General features: G+C 39.1%; 1 protein-coding gene across 4 annotated transcripts in view; it reads right to left on the bottom strand.

The window, feature by feature from the left end:
- CCT6B (chaperonin containing TCP1 subunit 6B) overlaps positions 1-21,752 on the bottom strand; it is a 44,967-nt gene that overhangs the window by 9,218 nt on the left and 13,997 nt on the right. The window contains exons 1-10 of one of the 4 annotated variants that reach the window (XM_019423933.2): positions 21,511-21,742; positions 19,798-19,861; positions 18,869-19,003; positions 13,040-13,213; positions 10,821-10,924; positions 5,346-5,456; positions 4,799-4,958; positions 2,243-2,325; positions 1,566-1,686; positions 1,112-1,259 (exon numbers count right to left, since the gene is read on the bottom strand). In XM_019423933.2, coding sequence (XP_019279478.2) covers positions 1,112-1,259; positions 1,566-1,686; positions 2,243-2,325; positions 4,799-4,958; positions 5,346-5,456; positions 10,821-10,924; positions 13,040-13,213; positions 18,869-19,003; positions 19,798-19,861; positions 21,511-21,647 — 1,237 coding nt within the window. In that variant the 5' untranslated portion in view covers positions 21,648-21,742. Of the gene's footprint in view, positions 1-1,111; positions 1,260-1,565; positions 1,687-2,242; positions 2,326-4,798; positions 4,959-5,345; positions 5,457-10,820; positions 10,925-13,039; positions 13,214-18,868; positions 19,004-19,797; positions 19,862-21,510; positions 21,743-21,752 lie in introns of those variants that run through there. The other 3 variants (XM_019423934.2, XM_019423937.2, XM_019423936.2) reach the window with 3 other exon arrangements.

Raw genomic sequence — 21,752 nt, 5'->3', positions numbered from 1 at the left:
TATTTTCCAACAGTTCCCACCAGCAATGTTGAAGGCTCCAATCTCTCCACATCTTTGCCAACATTTATTATCATCCAGATTTTTTGATTTATAGCCATCCTAACAGTTGTGAAATGGTATCTCTTTATGGTTTTCATTTTCATTTTCCCAATGACTATGTTGAGCATTTTCCATGTGCTTATCGTTCTATTTTAAACGTCTGTTTTTTATTGAATTATCTACCTCAACTCCTTTTAGAAGGTAGTTTATAAATTATCAATAAATAATAAATGCTAATATTCCATCCTAATCATTCTTAAAATTACACTACATCTAAGGTAACAGAATGAGTTCTAAGCTATTAAATCCTTTTCATGGTTTTAAAAATAAATTTCTAAAAATAAAAAAACTTTATTATAGTGTGGGGTAACAGTCTTTCCATCCTGGAACTATGGCCTAGTTTGTCCATAACCTTGCAGAGAAGGCCCCAGGGCTGGTGAATGAACACCAGCATTTGGTGCTGGTAAGGTCACAACTTACCTGAAGCCCCGACTGGCCACATTTTGGCACTATGCCAAATTAAGCTGGCTCCTCCAATTCCTGCTGAGATCCCTACAGCTATTCAGAGCTTGAAAAAAATAGCCAAAAGCACTCAAACTGGTAGCTTCAAAAGGTTCACAGTTAAGGAATCTCGCTGACTGGTTTGGAGGCCACTGAGGTGTGGATGTGGTTTTATGTCGGTAAGATCATAGGCAAGCATGGCACCATTGGCTATAATGTTTGAAGACCAATCTTTAACATCTATTTACATTTGGTTTGTTATTTGAGCCCTCTTGGACCATGTGTAATCACACTGGTATTTGAATAAACTAAGATAACGTATCAAAAAAAAGATACTATAGCGTTAAATTAAGTGCTTTTTCATTTCATAAACAGAAGCTAATTAAAAGGGCAGCATACTCACTACAAATAATGCAAAGGAAAAATCTTCACAATCCAAATTATAAATTGTCCAAAGTGAAATAAAGAAGAGTAATCAGTCATATCTTCTAAAATACTGTGTGTACCATGACAGATTTAGTACCGCTTTTAAAATACATAAGGTTCATATCCATCATAAAAAAGAGCCTACCATCTTCAATGGCATTTTTGATGGCACGAAGTCCATCCCTTAGAGCATCCTTGATTTGTGTGAGAGTATGCTTATTTGGTCCTTTAACCAACAAGGTGACAGAACGAGGGTTAACACAGGCCTCGATAAAAGTGAACTTTTCTTCACCCTAGAGGGTAATCCAAGAAGATATAACTCTAATATTTAATGTCATTATGAAGTGAAGTCCTAGTTTATAATATTAGAATCCAATCTTGCAAATTTTTCTCATCAAACATAACTAAATAGACACTAAGAGCAGTTAAGTTATATTTGAACTCTTAACAAACATTTAGAAAGATAAATTGTAAAATACATCCTGGGGATTATTCAGATATCAAAAGGTAAAGCCTGAATGAAAAGATTTAGTACGTAAAAAAAAAAAAAAAAAAAGTTTACTCTTCACTTTATAACCACTGCCCACAGATATACTCACTAATGTACACTCATGTACAAGACCAGCATGCCCCAAACAATGTATACTGAGGTCTTCAAGAGAATTCACAGCCATTCCACCACAAGCAAGAGAGAGTCTGAAATTACAGAGGTCGTCGTAGCTTTGATTATGGTAAGCATGAAAGACTTAATTTCTCAAAGGTGAAAAAATACCTAACACAGAAGACTGCATTGTCACTGTATTGTACTGTTTTTAAAATCTGGGTTTTTAAAAAAATTTTTAAGTTAATTTATTTATTTTTGAGAGAAAGAGAGAGCACACAGGGGAGGGGCAGAGAGAGAGGGAGAGAGAGAAAATCTCAAGCAGGCTCCGCACTGTCAGTGCAGAGCCCAATGTGGGGCCCAAACTCACGAAACCATGAGATCATGACCTGAGCTGAAACCAAGAGTCATATGCTTAACTGACTGAGCCACCCAGGCACCCCTAAAATCTGTTTTAAGAAGATGAAAACCTTTGTCCTGCAACAAATTCTGAGGTAGGTTAACAATCTTGATTTTTGACATTTCCATTATTTATTGAAATTAAAAACAAAATTTGGAACATGTATGCTACTGCTTTGCTCAACAATGTTTACATGCAAGTTAAAAGGAATATCATGGAATCATTTCAATTTAATCTGCTAAAAACTTAGGATACATAATTATCTGCAAGCTTACCTTTCCATATTTCTTCTTTTTGCCCTGCGAAGAGCTACTATGCCATGTTTTGCAAGAGCATCTAAGGAAAATGGATCAATTCCCTAAAATCAAATTAGCAAAAAGTTATAAGCACATCTTAAGCCACTAGTTCTCAAACTTTTTTACCTCAGCACTGCTTCACATTCTTAAAAATTAAGAACCCAAAAAACTTTTATGTGGACTCTATCTACAAGTTATCATAAATTAAAATTCAAAACAATAGTAAACTCATTTTATGTTAACATAAATAACATTTTTAAGTGAAAACTTACTATACTTTCATAAACAAAAAAAAATATGTAGGTTAAAGTAATGGCACTGTTTCACATTTTTTATATCGTTTTAATGTCGGTCTTAACAGAAGACATATGGAGTCTCATCTGCTTCTTCCTTCAATATGGTGTGATATTTTGTTTTGGTTAAAGTATATGAAGAAAGCTTGGCCTCACACAAATACATACTGGGAAAAAGAGGAATATTTTAATAACTTTTCAGATAAATGTGGGTGTTCTTCTTTGATACTACACCAAAACTCAGTAAATAATAGTTTCTTAAAGGTTAGTTTTGAGGTGAAATATGGAACTTATCAATAAACTTTTCTTCTTTAAAATTTTTTTAAAATGTTTATTTTTAAGATAGAGAGAGGGACAGAGTGTGAGCGGGGGAGGGATAGAGAGAGAGGGAGACACAAAATCCGAAGCAGGCTGCAGGGTCTGAGCTGTCAGCACAGAGCCCAGCACGGGGCTCAAACTAACGAACCCTGAGATCATGACCTGAGCCAAAGTCCGACACTTAACCAACTAAGCCACCCATGGGCCCCTCAATAAAATTTTCATACTCTCTCATATGAAAATCCACCTGTCTGGGGCACCTGGGTGGCTCAGTTAAGCGTCCAACTCCTGATTTTGGCTCAGGTCATGATCTCACAGTTCATGATTTCAAGCCCCATGTAGGTCTCTGCACTGACAGTGCGGGGCCTGTTGAGATCCTCTCTCTTCCTCTCTCTCTGCCCCTCCCCTGCTCACTCATGCTCACTCCCTCTCTCTCTCTCTCTCGAAAATAAATAAACTTTAAAATAATAATAATAATAAAATAAAATCCACTTGCCTGTCTTACACTTCGAGTGTATTATTTACCCATGTATGATTTTGTTAAATCATATGGTTTTTTTGTCATTTAGAAAACCTTGAGGGTGGGGGATAGGCTAGATGGGTGATGGGTATTAAAGAGGGGACTTGTGATGAGTACTGGGTGTTGTATGTAAGTGATGAATCACTGAATTCTATTCCTGAAACTAATATTGCACTGTATGTTACCTAACTAGAATTTAAATAAAAATCTGAAAAGAAAAAAAGAAGAAAACATTGGTTCACTATGTTAAGCAGAGCTTCCAAATGCTGATACATTTCATAGTTCTACAATATCAGAAATATCACATTTGCTAATATCACCATTAACATTATCAGAAAAGTCCTTTGGGGTGCCTGGGTGGCTCAGTCGGTTAAACGTCCGACTTCGGCTCAGGTCACGATCTCGCGGTCCGTGAGTTCGAGCCCCGCGTCGGGCTCTGGGCTGATGGCTCAGAGCCTGGAGCCTGCTTCTGATTCTGTGTCTCCCTCTCTCTCTGCCCCTCCCCCATTCATGCTCTGTCTCTCTCTGTCTCAAAAATAAATAAAACGTTAAAAAAAAAATTAAAAAAAAGAAAAGTCCTTTAAGTATTGGAGAGCTGTGACATTCACAATGGCAGATACGAGTTTTCCAAAATTTTAATTTTTGCTTGAAAGCTCAAATTTATTGGCAACAAATACTGTCAACTGTTTTCCTTGAAGTGACAGAACCACTTCTTCCTTTTTGAGAAAAACCTGCCAAATACCCACATCTAAATAACCACAGTTTGTCAGTTACTTTTTTTTTTAAGTAATCTGTCTGCCCAACGTATGCCTTGAACTCACAACCCTGAGATCAATAGTCACTTGCTCTACCCACTGAGCCAACCAGCTGCCCCTGTCAGTTAATTCTTTAAAGTAAAAATGGCATTCCATGAAAAAAGTGGCTAGGTCAGCTTGCAACTCTATTATACAAGAGTTTTCCTTCAAGATAACCATATTCTGACGTGCAGATTTCACACTCCGTCACACAGAATTATAAAAGGATGCCTATGTAAGGATCAAAATTCAATAAAATTAATAAGTTTTACCACTTCATCAAGATATTCTCCAATGAAACTTTTTTTTTTAACTGCAAGTGTACGGTAGAATGGGAAAAAGAATATAATGACTATTAGTACAGTTTGGTGCTACTGCTTTGATTTGTACTAATGCACCAGTAGTTTTACCTAACGTTGCCTTTGCATGATCACTGCAAATGTCAGCACAATGTGAAAGGCATTATTATTACTATTATTATCATGAAAATAATTTTGACCTCATAGACTCCCTGAAATGGTCTTATGGACTCCCGGGAATCCACAGACCACACTCTGAGAAATGGTGAAAAACATTTACACATAGTTAAAATCAAAATTTTCTTTCTCACCTTTTGATTAATGACAACAAATCCTTTACTGGACTGAGCACAGACTTTGTCTTTCAGGTCTATTATTTTTTGTACTCGATCTTCAATAAATTTTCTTTCAGCTTTTACCAGTTTCTCTTTCTCTTCAGCAGACTTATAAAAGAAACCAGAGCTCACCTCTCTAAAAGATTAATAAAAACAAGCTAGTAAAGGCAGAAGAGAGAGGAGGAAAAGGCAGAAGGCGTTTACACTAAACATCTGGCAGGGAAGCAAGAGATTAAAATAACACTTTTAGAAAATACAATTTCAGGAGTGCCTAGGTGGCTCAGTCGGTGAGTGTCTGACTTCAGCTCAGGTCATGATCTCACAGCTTGGGAGCTCGAGCCCTGTGTTGGTCTCTGTGCTGACAGCACAGAGCCTGGAGCCTGCTTCGGATTCTGTGTCTCCCTCTCTCTCTGCCCCTCCCCTGCTCACGCTCTTTTGTGTGTCTCTCTCTCAAATAAATGTTAAAAGAAAATTTAAAAAGAAAATACAATTTCAAAATTCACAAAGAGTAACTGACACGTACGTTTTTTCATATTCTAGTGATACATTGCAAGAAAGGATAAACGCATCTTCTACTCGTTTCTTCATATCTGGATGACGGGCACCATGATCCAGAACTAATCCTCTGATCAACCTATTAAAAATATGTAATGTTTCTCCTCTGAATATACACTCTAAAATTTGTTATAAAATAAGGATTGTATTCTTAAAATTGTAACAGAACTACTGGGGCACACATTGTTTCCTTGCACCAACTTTAAGCCTAACACATAATTAGCAAAATTAGAAAAGAAAATTTATTTTAACACAGTGTGACTGGGAAGTCACAATGAAAAGTCAACCCAGAATTATTCTCTAAATTATGTGGCTCACACGTATGACACAGCTGGTCAAGTAATGAAAGGTAGGCACACAGTGAGTTTCTTAGGAACATTTGTTCAAAATAATTATATGGAAGCACCAAACATTGTTAACCTAAATGTCCAATAATAAGGCATTGTTCAGCAAATAAATGACCCAACTATTTCGTGGTCGTGAAAACTATGTAATGACATGGAAAAATATTTACAGTGGTAGCTGATAAACAAACACAGAATAACAAACTACCTATAAAGCATGATTATAACTACTCTTTTAGAAAATAAGCACTTCAGTACTGACAAGAAAAAATGAAAAGAAATTAAGAGTAGAGTTATGCTTGGGTGGTAGGAATACAGATAATTCAGGAGTAGGAGACGCTTTTTTCCTATCGTTGAAATTTTCTTTCAAGAGTAAATATTTTCATAACTTTTAAAACTTCATTTATACCCAATTAGGGAGTGGTATTTCTATTTACAAATCTCTTATAACCAATATTTGTCATACATAAACATAAAAGAAATAATAGTTAAAATAGTTAAACACAATTATAAGGAAATTTTCAAACTTTTAATTTAACTACTAATTTTAATCTGACTACAACATTTTAATCTAATTATCCAACTCCCAGCTGAAAGTACAGATCTTTTCTTTAGGAAGAAAACAAGCAAACTATATGTTCAACACTTGTCACTCTCCAGGTCTCTTTACTCTTCCCCCCTCTCTCATTCTCAGCAAGTGACCTTGTGCTTTGAGAAAACACACTGTCCCATCACTACCTCTACCAGTCCACCTGCACTTGACCCTGAACCTCCTGTTCCTATGAGCGAACTGCCCATGCTCTTCTCTCAGGTTAACCCCTGCATGTGTGTACTCTATTCCCTTTCTGGTCTCTGCTCCAGCATCATCCCCTCTTCCCCCATGTCAGTTCCTCCTGCCTCCAGGAACATTCTCGTCAGGACACAGACTTGCCATGAAAATTCTCATCTTTAAAACAAAGAATGCTTCTCCTTCAAGTCCCTTCCCATCCCCCCTTCTAGCTACTGCCCGTTTCTCTGCTAACCTCCTTGGAGCTGTGTATGCTTGCACCCTCACTTCTTCCTTAACCACTTCTCTCTTTCAAGCCCACTTCAATCCAACTTTCACACCTACTCCTTTATTGAATCAGTTCCCATCCAAGTCACCAAAAACATTAAATGCCTTCCATATCTAATGGTCAATTTTCAATCCACAACAACTTGCTCTAAGTTTCAGCAGCATATGACATACTTGATTATTCTCCCCTTGAAACATTTTCCTCTCTTAGCTTCTGGGACAATACTTTCTCTTGGTTTTCCTCCTATCTCAGTGACCATCCCTTCTGGTGCTGAATCCTTCTCATCTTCTCAATTTCTTTTTTTTTTTTTTTTAAGCTTATTTATTTTGACAGAGAGAGAGTGTGTGAGCAGGGAAGGGGCAGAGAGAGGGGGAGAGAGAATCCGAAGCAGGCTCCATGCTGTCAGCACAGAGCCTGACATGGGGCTCAAACTCACAGACCATGAGATCATGACCTGAGCCTTAATCAAGAGTTGGACACTTAAGCGACTGAGCCACCCAGGCACTCCTTGTCTTCTCAATTTCTAAACATTTGAGTTTCCAGGGACCAACTTTAAACTTCTATCTATATTCACTTCTTTTTTTTTTTTTTAACGTTTATTTATTTTTGAGACAGAGAGAGACAGAGCATGAACGGGGGAGGGTCACAGAGAGAGGGAGACACAGAATCTGAAACAGGCTCCAGGCTCTGAGCAGTCAGCACAGAGCCCGACGCGGGGCTCGAACCCACGGACCGTGAGATCATGACCTGAGCCGAAGTCGGACGCTTAACCGACCGAGCCACCCAGGTGCCCCTAAACTTCTATCTATATTCACTTCTCAGCTGATCTCACTACCTCTCATAAGCTTTAAGTCATCTATACACAGATGACTCCCAAATATTTTTCTAGATCAGACCTCTATTCTGAACTGCAGACACACCTCTCCAACTCCCTACTCACACATGGATGCCTAACAGGCATCTTAAAACACAACATTTCCCAAACTGCGCTCTTGATTTATTTCCCCAAATCTGTTCCTCCGAGTCTTTTCTATCCCAAGAAATGGCATTTCCCCTTCTCCAGATGCTCCATGCAAAGCCCCAAGAGACATCCTTGACACTATTTCTGTCACACTCTATGTCAAACCATCAACAGATCCTATTGTTCCTTCTAAGTGTTTTCACCCCTCACCCGTATTACAACAGATTCCTGACTGGGCTCCACTTCTGCCCTTGCCCTGCTTCACAGTGCATTCTCCCCACAATAACCACAGAGATACTTCTGAAATATAAATCAGAACTGCTATTGCCCTCAGCAAGAGTAGACTAATTTGGACCAACCCTACTACCAAAAGCAAAATGCTGGGTTAAAAACAAAAACCTTAGGAGCACCTGGGTGGCTCAGTTGGTTAGGCGTCCAACTTTGGCTCACGTTCGTGTGTTTGAGCTCTGCATCGGGCTCTGTGCTGACAGCTCAAGCCTGGAGCCTGCTTCAGATTCTGTGTTTCCCGCTCTCTCTGCCTCTCCCCCACTCACATTCTGTCTCTCAAAAATAAATAAACATTAAAAAAAATTAAACGCTTAAAAACACTGGAGAGCTCTAAAATAGTAAAGAAAACATGAACTCCAAAGGATAAGAAAAGAACTGCAAGTACTCTTATCCTAAAGTCACTTGACAATTCAGATCAATCTGAACTTGGGTTTCAACAACCTCACTATAAGAGGGGGACAGAATGAAAAGCTCAGGGCTCATCGAAGGTAGAGGGTCTAATAGGAGACACTCTTCACTTTAAGTAGGAACACCAAAGGGCTACATACTCAGGGCATAAACCAGAAGGATGAACTAGAAGCAAGCAGTCCTCATATGAATCAGCAGTTAGAACTACCAACTGGATATTTGGGATGGCTGGGTGGCTCACTCGGTTAAGCGTCTGACTCTTGGTTTTGGCTCAGGTCATGATCTCACGGTTCATGAGATCAAGCCCTGTGTGGGGCTCTGTGCTGACAGTGAGGAGCCTGCTTCAGATTCTCTCTCTCCCCCTCTCTGCCCCTTGCCTGATCATATGCTTCCTCTCTCTCTCTCTCTCTCGAAATAAACAAACATTTAAAAAAACAAAACTAGGGGCGCCTGGGTGGCTCAGTCGGTTAAGTGACTGACTTCGGCTCAGGTCATGATCTCACAGTTCATGGGTTCAAGACCCGCATCGGGCTCTATGCTGACAGAGCCTGGAGACTCTCAGAGCCTGGAGACTGCTTCTGATTCTGTGTCTTCTTCTCTCTCTGCCCCTCCCCCTGCTTGCAGTCTGCCTCTCTCTCTCTCTCTCTCAAAAATAAATAAATATTAAAAAAATTTTTTAAACACAACTAGATATTAAAAACAAAAAAAAACAAAACCCTCAAGCTGTGGATTTAATTTAAAGTATTCCCCAGGCTCCTTGCAACAGCAAATTCAAATCCTCTGTGCAGAAATGCACCTTCATCCTAGGTCTCAGATAATTTCTACAAATACCTTTTTCAAACATGATGAATGGCACATATAGAAACAAAACACAGGGGCGCCTGGGTGGCTCAGTCAGTTAAGTGTCCAACTTTGGCTCAGGTCATGATCTCACAGTTTGTGCGTTCGAGCCCAACGTTGGGCTCTGTGCTGACCGCTCAGAGCCTGGAGCCTGCTTCAGATTCTGTGTCTCCCTCTCTCTCTGCCCCTCCCCTGCTCGTACACTTTCTCTCTCTCAAAAATAAATAAACATTAAAAAAATTTTTTTTAATAATAAAAGGCAGGCTTGGAAAGATCTGCAGGGAATAAGACACCATAAAAAGTGCAATGGCCAATCTAAGAAAAACCAAATAAAACTTCAAGAAATAAGTAAATAAAGATATCCACAAACACACACATATATTAAAATAAAGTGTTTTCAAATGAAATATGATATTTGGATTGGCTTCAAAATAATCCAGGTTTGGGACGAGGAAGAGAAAGAGGAGTTTATAAGGGGAAATAAAAGGAAAAATAAAATGGGCCACAGATTGAAAATTGATAAACATGAGTGACAGGTATGTGAGAGTTCACTATTCTATTCTTTCTGCTTTTATATATGTTTAGAATTTTCCATAAAAGAAAGTTTAAAATTCATTAAGTCCAAAATCAACAACATGCTACATATTGAGTACATACTTACCCAGACCATGTCAATTGTCTGACCTCTCTTTCCTCTCCAACTTCAACTCCTACTCTTTTTTCCTCTTACTTACTGTGCTCCAGGCACACTGGGACACCCCAGCACACTGGTGCCTTGGGGCCTTTTCAACCGTCATTCCCTTGACTTAGAACTCTTCATCCAAATATACACATGGCTAGCTCCCTTATTTCTTCAGATACCTCCTTAGCTCTCGAGTTTAGTTTCCAATCATAAGGATCTTCTCTGAGCACTCCAAAATCACACACATGCTCTCAGTCACTCTAGTTTCTTCCCAGCATTTATTATCACTTATGTATTTATTATCTCCCACAACTAAAAACATAATCTTCTTAGAGAAAGAAATTCTGTTTTGTATTACTCTTCATTCCTAGCACCCAAAACAATGACTGGCTCAGGGTAAGTATTCACTTAATATATGTTGAATTAACAGACTGATGTTGAGGGGCGCCTGAGTGGCTCAGTCAGTTGAATGTCCAACGTCGGCTCAAGTCATGATCTCATGATTCATGAGTTCAAGCCCCACATTGGGCTCACTGTTGTCAGTGCAGAGCCCGCTTCGGATCCTCTGTTCCCCTCCCTCTCCGCTCCTCCCCCGCCTGTGCTCTCTCTCAAAAATAAACATTTTTAAAAAAATAGACTGATATTGAATTAAAGTAACTAATGAAATTAATGAAAAAAAAGTATCTGAACTACACCAAATATTCTAGAATCCATGTATTATCAAAGTTTATGTAATTTAGGGGCACCTGGCTGGCTCAGTCACAGGAGCATACAACTTTGATCTTGGGGTTGTAAGTTCAAGCCCCATGTTGGTGTAGAGATTACTTAAAAATAAAACCTTAAAAAAAAAGTGTATGTAATTTACTTTGTATCTGTTTCTGATTTATGCTTCATCTCCATGATTTCTATCATGAAGAGATCAATAGGATAACCTGGTCTTCTAATAGCCAAAACAGAATCCACCACAGCCTGAAAGAGAAGTGAATGAGAACAGTAAATTACTGGTCTACTAAAAGAAATCACTGGCCCAAGTAATCATCAGACTAAACAGATAAAGGGCTTCAGGCCCCAAAATATAGGGCAAGGCCACAAAGGCCACTCTGTTATGGACATTAGTAATAACCAATGCCAGTGGGTACTTTAGACCCTGAAGGAACTTCAGAGATCATCAGGCCCAAAGCCTTCATTTTACAGTTAAGTAAAGTAAACTCTGAAACTTTTAAGAATTTACAGACTTAACACAAGGTCTAAAAGCAGAGCCAGGCCTAGAATTCCGTTTTCTTTAACTGCCAAGCCATTGCTCTACTACCAACACTATGCAAACTTTTCCACCAAAAGACATATTTAATGGAAAAGAAGGAAATGTAATCTGAGGTAAAAGCTAAAATTTGCTGGTTACACTAACACGAAGTGTCTTAAATTTTGTGTTTTATCATGAAAAGCTTCTACGTCATGCCATGATATACATTTCTTTTAATGTGAAAGTAATTTTTTTCCCCAAAATTGCAGCGTGAAATTGATACTCCAGAAAGACATGTGTTATTTATTCTGCCACATAACCCCAGGGATATATAGCATGGTACAATAATATATCCTATTGCTTAGCTCAGAAAGCTTGGATGGTTCAGTCGGTTAAATGTCCGACTTCAGCTCAGGACATGATCACACGGTTCGTGGGTTCCAGCCCCGCATCGGGCTCTGTGCTGACAGCTCAGAGCCTGAAGCCTGCTTTGGATTCTGTATGTCCCTCTCTCTCTCTGCCCCTCCCCCATTCGTGCTCTGTCTCTCAAAACTAAATAAATGTTAAAAAAAAATTTTTTTTTAAAGAAAGTAATATGAAATTACATAAATTAAGTATTACAATATAACCACCCTAAAATATAAATAAAGCAAAAAACTATACCTTAGTTTACCTGAGATAACATGATACTTGGTTTTGGAACCTAACAGGGAATAATGACAAAGACCACAGGATAATGAGAGTATCAGTGTTTCTACAACTCCAAAAGAGAATGGGCGCACTAACCAGATAACATGAAGATTCTGGATCACTTGATATATGTACTCCAACAGGAGAAAATACTGTAGTCTTTATTTGAACTCTGCTGAGCAAGAAATTGTCTGATCTTAATCTGATTTGCAAAGTAGGTTTTCCTATTGGTAAGGGGAATTGATCAGAAACAAATCAGGTGTTCTAGTCCATTTGTCATTTATATTTCTCAGAGTAAATTAGCAAGACAGCATTCTGATTTATATATCAATGTCTTGTGATTTTGGTTATGAATTCATCATTACTGATAAACCAATATATTCAAGTTGCAGAAAATACAAAGCTGAGGAACAATGATGATATCAAACTATAGCCACCTGATAAAAGCCTTCCCAAAATACCCAATCTACTCCTTAAATTACATACATTTTACCTTTAGAAGTAAACAAAACAAACACGCATTTCCCAGATGTGAAGATTATCTGTCAGATCAATCACGCTTCATTAAAGTGGTAACCTTAACAACCTATGTGTCACCTCACATAATAAATATTGACCTCTAGGTTTTAAGAGACCAGCACCTCACCCCAATGACATCTACAAGGGTTGATCCACTGGCAGCCAAGCTCCCTTCATGTTAACTTAAAAGAAAGTTTAATATAGAGGCTCTTAAATACTGAGAACAAACTGAGGGTTGATGGGGGGTGGGGGAGAGGGGAAAGTGGGTGATGGGCATTGAGGAGGGCACCTGTTGGGATGCCCTGGGATGAGCACTGGGTGTTGTATGGAAACCAATTTGACAATAAATTATATTTAATATAAAAATAAAAGAAGGTTTAAGAAGGCAGCCAGGCCCCTTTCATTAACTTTCATGTTAACTTAAAAGAAGGTTTAATATGACACTTTTGAAAAATTACACATACTGTTCTGACCAATCAAGTCTAGACTATAACTAAGTGAATAAATGTTTGCCTTCTGTATTTTATTTCATGTTCAAAAGAACCACATACGATAGTTGATTCTTATAGGAAAAATAAAAATATCATCATGCATTAGTCTATATTTGTTCTGAATGCAAAAGTTTAATCACAAACCTCTGTTAACACATCAGCCAATTCAGCAGGAACTTTAGTTTGTAGAGATGTTCTAGCCACATCTAAGAGGACTTCTCTTTTCATCTCTTTGTTAATTTTAACCTTTTCCAGAACTTCAAGTGCTTTTATCTTCGCAGCTTCAAATCCTTCAGCTATTATTCTAGGGTGCAGGCCCTGTCACATCAACATAAAACTAAAAATCATAAAGTAAGTCATCCAAAGTAAAAGTAACCATCTTCTCCTGTTAATAGGTTATGTCCAAAGAAAGTAATATTACCCACATCAATGGCACTCAATACAAATGCATGTACATAACTTATGAAAGTAATTTTTCAGTGCTTCATATTTAAAACAACCTCAAACTTACAGAAAAAAATTTATGTCCAGGACAAAACACTACAAAACTCCTCTTTATTTCCAAAAATTATGACACACTGTCATGTGGTACCCTTCCGAATGGGCACAAAAGAAAAGACTCCTTTAATGCAGAGGAAAAGAACCAACGCTGATTTGGAGGAAAGTACAGACAAATACCACCTTCACCAAATGTTAACATCACAGCAATGGGACAAATAGACATCATGTACCTCCTGATACAATGCATTAAGAACACTACCACACGTCTATGGTATTTCATGCCAGAAGTTTATTACCTGAGTCTAATTGTGATAGTCAAATCCACATTGAGGACTTTGTACAAAATAATTGGTTGTACTCTAAAAGCAGCAATGTCATAAAACACAAAAGACAGCTCAGGATAATTCCAGTTTAAAAGAGACTAAAGGAGGGCACCTGGGTGGCTCAGTCAGTTAAGCATCTGACTTTTTTTTAGATATACTTATTTTGGGAGAGCGCAAGAGGGGAGGGACAGAGAGGAGGGACAGAGGATCCAAAGTGGACTCTGCACTGATAGGCTGACAGCAGCATGCCTGGTGTGAGGCTTGAACTCACAAACCACCTGAACTGAAGTCAGACGCTCAACTAGCTAAGCCACCAGGAGCCCCTAAATAAATGAAGCCTGGAGACTGCTTCAGATTCTGTGTCTCCCTCTCTCTTGGCCCCTCCCTGGCATGCGCTCTCTCTCTCTCTCTCTCTCTCTCAGAAACAGATAAACATTAAAAAAATTTTTTGAGAAAATGTTAAAAATTAAAAAATAAAGAAGACTATAGGGATAGGACAACTGAATGCAATGCATGAATGTAGATTTTCTTCTGCTATAAAGGACACTGTTGGGACAAATGATAAAATAGGAATAAAATCTATAGATTATATTACTGTATCAATGTATCAATGTTAATATTTATTTCTTGGTTTTGATCACTATTCTGTGATTACATAAGAGAATATCCTGGTTTTAAGAAATATACAATGAGGGGCGCCTGGGTGGCTCAGTCAGTTAAGTGTCCAACTCTTGATTTCGGCTTAGGTCACGATCTCACAGTTTGTGAGATCCAGACCCACATCAGGCTCTGCACAGACAGCACTGGAGCCTGCTTGGATTCTCTCTCTCTCTCTCTCTCTGTCTCTCAAAATAAATAAAATTTTTAAAAAAAATTTTTTTAAGAAACATACACTGAAACATTTAGATGATCATGTCTGCAACTTACACCATTCAAAAAATATGTACATACATACATATATGCATACACCATATATACGTTTATATCTGAGAAAGAGAGAAATGTTATTCTTTGGAATATTCCTGAAACATTTCTATAGGCTTGATATTATAACAAAATAATTTTTTTTATTTAAAAAAAATTTTTTTAACGTTTTTTTAAATTTTTGAGACAGAGAGAGACAGAGCATGAACGGGGGAGGGTCATAGAGAGAGGGAGACACAGAATCTGAAACAGGCTCCAGGCTCTGAGCTGTCAGCACAGAGCCCGACGCGGGGCTCGAACCCACGGACCGTGAGATCATGACCTGAGCCGAAGCTGGACGCTCAACCGACCAAGCCACCCAGGCGCCCCAACAAAATAATTTTTTTAATTGTCTTTTCTGGAAAAATATATAAACTTATTGAAAGCTGGAACTGGGTCTAATTTATTCCCTTCCTCCATTCCTCTACATCAGTCCTACAATAATTTTTTAAAGTTAACATTTCTTAAGGATTTGTGCCAGGTTCTAATCTAAAAGGCTTATTTCATTCAATCCTCTCAACACTACGAAGTGGGTATTATTTCTGTTTCACAGATGAGGAAATTGAGGTTTATAAGAATAATGTAACTTGCTTTAGATCACCAGGATATTAAGTGGTAGAGCCAGGATTTAAACCTACGAAGCCTGACTCCAGACCCTGTGTTATTAAACATTTTCAAAACACTTCCTCAGTCTCGGATCTCACAATTTCTCACCCGGACTATGATCCTCTAGTCTTGACTCCCTTAAAGCTGTCCCTCGAATATTTAAAATGGCAATCTGACCAGATCAGTCATTAATATGTTAACATGAACGTTCTTCGTGGTTAGTATACCACATGCCCTTTGTAATCCAGCTTCCACCTACTTCTCCTGCCTTTCATTGCCGTCCCACAGCACTTTAAAGTCTGGCCAACACCAAAATGTTTGCAGCTTTACACACATACCATGCTGCTTCTCTTCTCTGTTAATTTTGCCTCTGTTAATTTTGTTCCTTCTGCCTGGAATGTCTTTCTCCTTGCCCCTCACTCTTTCCACTGGTTCACTGCCTCTCATCCTAAAGATTTAACCCAGGTCTTACTTCCTCCAAAGAGTGCTTCCTAATTCGGGCAAGTTTAGGATATCACTCCTTCCTCAGTGTTTCTATCACATCTGGTACTTAGGTCTATCACTATACTGACACAGTTTCACAATTATGTCAACGCCCGTCAGCATCTCCCCCTTCCCAAACTTTTTTTTCCCTAACCAAACCCTAATCTTGTTTAGGTATCTCTTCCTCAGGTCTTCAGAGGAAGCTACCCTCTCTACCTAACTCAAGGGGTAGATCCTGATTGGATTAAGTCAATTCCCCTAAAACCTGTTATTGATTTGGGATGGACACAGATCAAAGTTGGCCCAATTATATTATAAAGGAAGGACTTAAACTCCATAATTGGGCAAATAGTTTTATCCTCCCTCTCCTGCTGAATGTTATTAAAGGAAGCAAGTAGTCCTACTTTTCTCTGACAGTCTAATAATCGGGACAGAAATAAGCTTTATCATGAAACAGCACTATAAATGGAAGAGCTAAGACACAGAAAGGACCAGGGTACTTGATGACTAATAGACATTTTCAATCAACCAAACTTGGATGTTCTGTAATGGGAGATAACTTACTGTTTAAGTGACTTTCAGTCAAGTTTCTACTGCTTACAGCCAAAGGCATCCTAAATGAGGTACGTTGCAGGTACTGAATTGTTAGACAATTCCCAATACTAAATGAAATGCAAAGAAGTACTAATCTTAGCACTTGGACCAGGTAATGCTTTGCTGAAATGGTTCTTGAAAGAAAGGAAAAAACCCAAATACTTAATTAGATTAGACAGATAAATAATGCCAAGAAAAAGATACAGATTGAACAAAGGCAGTGGCATAGAAATGTGTGTAGTGATTTCAGAGGCTAGTGAGTAGACTGGAGGAGTCTGGCTAGAGTAGATGGTTTATAAGGAAAATAAAATAGAAAGGTAGGTAAATTCACAGTGTGAAAACCTTCAATTATTTTTCCCCAGTTATTTTTTAAAAGGTGCATAATTTGGTTTAGACTTCATCAGTGATGTTTTCTTTTTTAGGTCATTATTCATGAGTATATGGCTAATTTTTTACCTTCTTATATACCTTAAATATTTCATTTTTAAAAAAGGGATATCATTCCAATGAAAGGAATTATTTTGGCAAAAAAAAAGAGTTCATTATTACTTCCATTTACAATTGTACTAAAACCGGGGTGCCTGGGTGGCTCAGTCGGTTGAGCGTCCGGCTTCAGGTCAAGTCATGATCTCACGGCTCGTGAGTTCAAGCCCCACGTCAGGCTCTGTGCTGACAGCTCAGAGCCTGGAGACTGCTTCGGATTCTGTGTCTCCCTCTCTCTCTCTGCCCCAACCCACTCTCATTCTGTCTCTGTCTCTCTCAAAAATAAATAAACATTAAAAAAAGAAAATTTACAATTGTACTAAAGTATCTTGATAAAAATTGGCACAAAAACAGACACTCAGATCAATGGAACAGAATGGAAAACCCAGAAATGGACCCACAAACGTATGACCAACTAATCTTTCACAAAGCAGAAAAGAATATCCAGTGGAATAAAGACAGTCTCTTCAGCAAGTGGTGCTGGGAAAACTGGCCAGTGACATGCAGAAGAATGAACCTGGACCACTTTCTTACACCATACACAAAAATAAACTCAAAATGGATGAAAGACCTAAATATAAGAAAGAAAGCCATCAAAATCCTGGAAGAGAAAGCAGGCAAAAACCTCTTTGATCTTGGCCGCAGCAACTTCTTACTCAACACGTCTCCAGAGGCAAGGGAAACAAAAGCAAAAATGAACTATTGGGACCTCATCAAGATAAAAAAAAACCTTCTGCACAGGGTAGGAAACAATCAGCAAAACTAAAAGGCAACAGACAGAATGGGAGAAGATATCTGCAAATGACAAATCAGATAAAGGGTTAGTATCCAAAATCTATAAAGAACTTATCAAACTCAACACTCAGAAAACAAATAATCCAGTGATGAAATGGGCAAAAGACATGAATAGACACTTCTCCAAAGAAGACATCCAGATGGCCAACCAACACATGAAAAAATGCTCAACATCACTCATCATCAGGGAAATACGAATCGAAACCACAATGAGACATCACCTCACACCAGTCAGAATGGCTAACATTAACAACTCAGGCAACAACAGATGTTGGCGAGGATGCGGAGAGAGACGATCTCTTGGGTACTGCTGGTGGAAACGCAAACTTGGGCAGCCACTCTGGAAAACAGTATGGAGGTTCTTCAAAAAATTAAAAATAGAACTACCCTACAACCCAGCAACTGCACTACTAGGTATTTATCCAAGGGATACAGGCATGCTGTTTTGAAGGGGCACATGCACCCCAATGTGTATAGCGGCACTATCAACAATAGCCAAAGTATGGAAAGAGTCCAACTGTCCATCGATGGATGAATGGATAAAGAAGATGTGGTATATATATACAATGGAGTATTACTCGGCAATCAAAAAGAATGAAATCTTGCCATTTGCAACTACGTGGATGGAACTAGAGGGTATTATGCTAAGCGAAATTAGTCAGAGAAAGACAAATATCATATGACTTCACTCATATGAGGACTTTAAGACACAGAACAGATGAACACAAGAGAAGGGAAGCAAAAATAATATAAAAACAGGGAGGGGGACAAAACATAAGAGACTTCAATACGGAGAACAAACAGGGTTGCTAGAGGGGGTGTGGGAGGGGGGGATGGGCTAAATGGGTAAGAGGTATTAAGGAATCTACTCCTGAAATCACTGTTGCACTATATGCTAACTAATTTGGGTGTAAATTAAAAAAATAAAATTAAATTTAAAAAATAAATATTAAAAAAAAATTTTAAGTATCTTGATAAAAATTAACTTTTGCCCTCTAAAATTAAACCATTGTACGAGTGAAAACAACAATTTCCACCTGGGTGGCTCGGTCGGCTAAGCATCCAACTTCAGCTCAGGTCGTGATCTCACAGTTCGTGGGTTCGAGTCTGGCGATGAAGCCTCTGTCTATCCCCCCTTTTCTGCCCCTCCCCCCGATTCAAAAATAAACAAACATTTAAAACAGTGAAGTACTACATGAATGTGAATTCTGTAATATGCTAATACCTCAGATATGTAAAGATCAGCTTGTTTTAGTAACTCTCCAATAATTAGAACATTGGAAGTAGTACCATCTCCTGTAATGTCATCCTGGGCTGTTGCCACTTTTGCTATCAAGGAAGCTGTTGGGTGTTGAATTTGCTGGAAAAAGCAAGCAACAGATTAAAAGAACGAGATTGAAAAAAAAAAAACAGTCCAATGCAAACAAGATAACCTAAGGGCCACCAGTAAAATTAAGAAATGAAATAAGCCTCACTCTACACGTTCACAAATTCTGTAGTATCAATACTTAATAAATGTCAATACCCAAAATTTTTAAATTGAGAACTAATGAGGTTTGAACATTTTAGAAGAGTCTTTGCTTTAGAATGCAATGACATTTCCAAAATAACATTAAATCCTTCAATCTCTAAGATGAATATATTTACTAAAATTGCAAAGGATTTTTTATATTTTCATGATTACAAAGAACATAACACAGTGCCTTTAAAAGATGGAACTAATTTGGAAGTATCTCTAAGCTATTACTTGGACTGTATGAAGATTTGAAAACAACCAAAAATATCTTTTATTAAGGTTTAACCCAGCAAGTATAACTCATTACTGCAGTATGAGCAAGCTGACAGCCTTGGTTTAAGGATATACAATTTGTGGGGCACCTGGGTGGCTTCATCGGTTGGGCGTCTGACTTCGGCTAAGGTCATGATCTCACATCTCATGGGTTCGAGCCCTGCGTCGGCCTCTGGGCTGACAGCTGGGAGCCTGGAGCCTGCTTCAGATTCTATGTCTCCCTCTCTCTCTGCCCCTCCCCAACTCGTGCTCTGTCTCTCTCTCTCTCAAAAATAAACATTAAAAAAAAATTTTTTTAAGGATATACAATTTGTACTATGTTCTAGGCTTATTAAGGTTTCTTAGAGTCAGTAGCATCAGCTCACCATCTCATGGAGCAGTACGTTGCCATCTTTGGTGAGTTTGATGTCACCTGCACCAGAAATAAGCCTGTTCAGAAAACAGTGATGTTATTAAACTTCAGATGGCAAGGGTCAAGCAAGATATTCTCAGTTTTTCCCAGTGTACAATCCTTGATATCAGGAACGGGGCTTCAAAACATCTATGTGCCACAGGGAGATTCCATGGTAACCACCACCATGTACAGCCTACAGAATCACTTCTCCCCATGTGGACTGCTATAGCAATTTCATTCCAAATGGAGCATTTACAAGTTTAAGGGTAACAGAAATTGATGAGTTATGAATGGCAGTTTGGTCCAAGAAGAGTATTTGTAAGTCTACAAACCACAAATTTGTAAATTTGCTGTAGTTTTGTGTGTGTGTGTGTGTGTGTGTGTGTGTGTGTGTGAAATGTTACCATTCATTCACTCAACTTACTTTCTTCCCTCATCCCTCACATTTATTAGATCATCAAGTTCTGTCAATTGTACAACCTAAGTATTTCTTGAATCTACTCCCTCTGCTCCATGTTCAACTGTCATCTCTAGCCTGGACTACTTAAGCAGCATCCTAATATCTCTGAATTTGAATCTACCCTCCACACTACATTTATCTTTCTAAAAGGCAATGTGGCTCAGTCAGTTCTCTGATCAAAAATCTTTCAATGATTCTTACAAACATGGGGAAAAAATCTTTCAATGAATTTTATGTTCTCCATCACCTTCAGGGTAAAATCCAGACTATTTGGCAATGACCTAGTTCACCCTTCCCAAACTGGTTTATGTCCATTTTTCCTGACATCTACCAAATGAGATCTGGTGGGAAAATACTATGGTTCCTTTAATACGTCATGCTTGTTTTCACTTCTGTTGGATTTACACCACTGGACTTTCTCATTCCTTAACTTACCAGGAGGCCTTTACTCCCTTCTCCAACTGGTGAACTCTAACTTAATTTTCAAGACTCTGATCAAAAATCTGTTTTCGGGAGGTTTTTCCTTCTCCCTACCACCATTAGTAATTAGTCCCTTTCCTCAGTATTATATTTGCGATATATATGATCAATAACATATATGATACCTTCACCATCTGTGTTCCCAGCATCCAATTAGCACACAGGCATTCTCTTTTACCGTTAATATTAATTTTGCTCATTCCTCTTAGAATGCATCTTTCCCCCTTACAAATTTTTTGCTCTTTTTTCCTCACTCTTCCAAAGAAACTTGTGATACAAAGTAAATGCATGCTGATGGCGCGAAGCGTTCAAGTTAAGTTTCCTAAGGACGCACTCTGGAAGGGGAACTTGGATTTGCAACCGCAAGGCCTGTGTGCCCTTAACGCTACAACACACTGCCAAACACAAACCAACCTAAGGGCATACAGTCTCAAAGAGCAGGGGAGTTAAATCGCTTATGTTTCTAAAGAGACACCAGATGAAATGACTTTCCAACTGCACAAGAGCGTTAACGTGGGCGGGGGGCAGGGGGTAGGGGGTGGGGAGTGGGTGTCACAGCTTCATTGGGGGCCCTCTCCTCGGGCTCCTCCCATCCCAGGCCAGGGATGACCTCAGGGCAAGGATGAGAACGAGGACAACCAGGCCCACAGGTGCGTCCCGTCGCTGCAGGCCCTTCATGGAACGTCTGCCTCAGAGCGCGCAGCGACACCCAACAAGCCCCCGGCTCCCTAACCGCCGCCTCACATTTTCATGGTGCCCTTGGGCCCCAAGTTGGTACGTAGCACATCTTGCAGCCCTCGGGCGGCGCATATGTTGACGGCCAAGGCCGACCGGGCCCGCGCCACCTCTGCCTTGGAGTTCACCGCCGTGATCGCAGCCATAGCACCGTTGAGCGTGCGACCGGGCCGGCAAAGACGGCCTTAGCGCGGATCCTGAGGGAAATCCCGGCGCCTCCGCCCGCGCTCGCGAACCCTCAGCCAATCCTC

The sequence above is a fragment of the Panthera pardus genome, unplaced genomic scaffold (assembly GCF_024362965.1).
Source record: "Panthera pardus isolate Hobbes unplaced genomic scaffold, ASM2436296v1 HiC_scaffold_3, whole genome shotgun sequence".
Taxonomy (NCBI): domain Eukaryota; kingdom Metazoa; phylum Chordata; class Mammalia; order Carnivora; family Felidae; genus Panthera; species Panthera pardus.
Note: the sequence above shows the minus strand (reverse complement) of the source record. Positions and strands in the feature narration are given on the sequence as shown.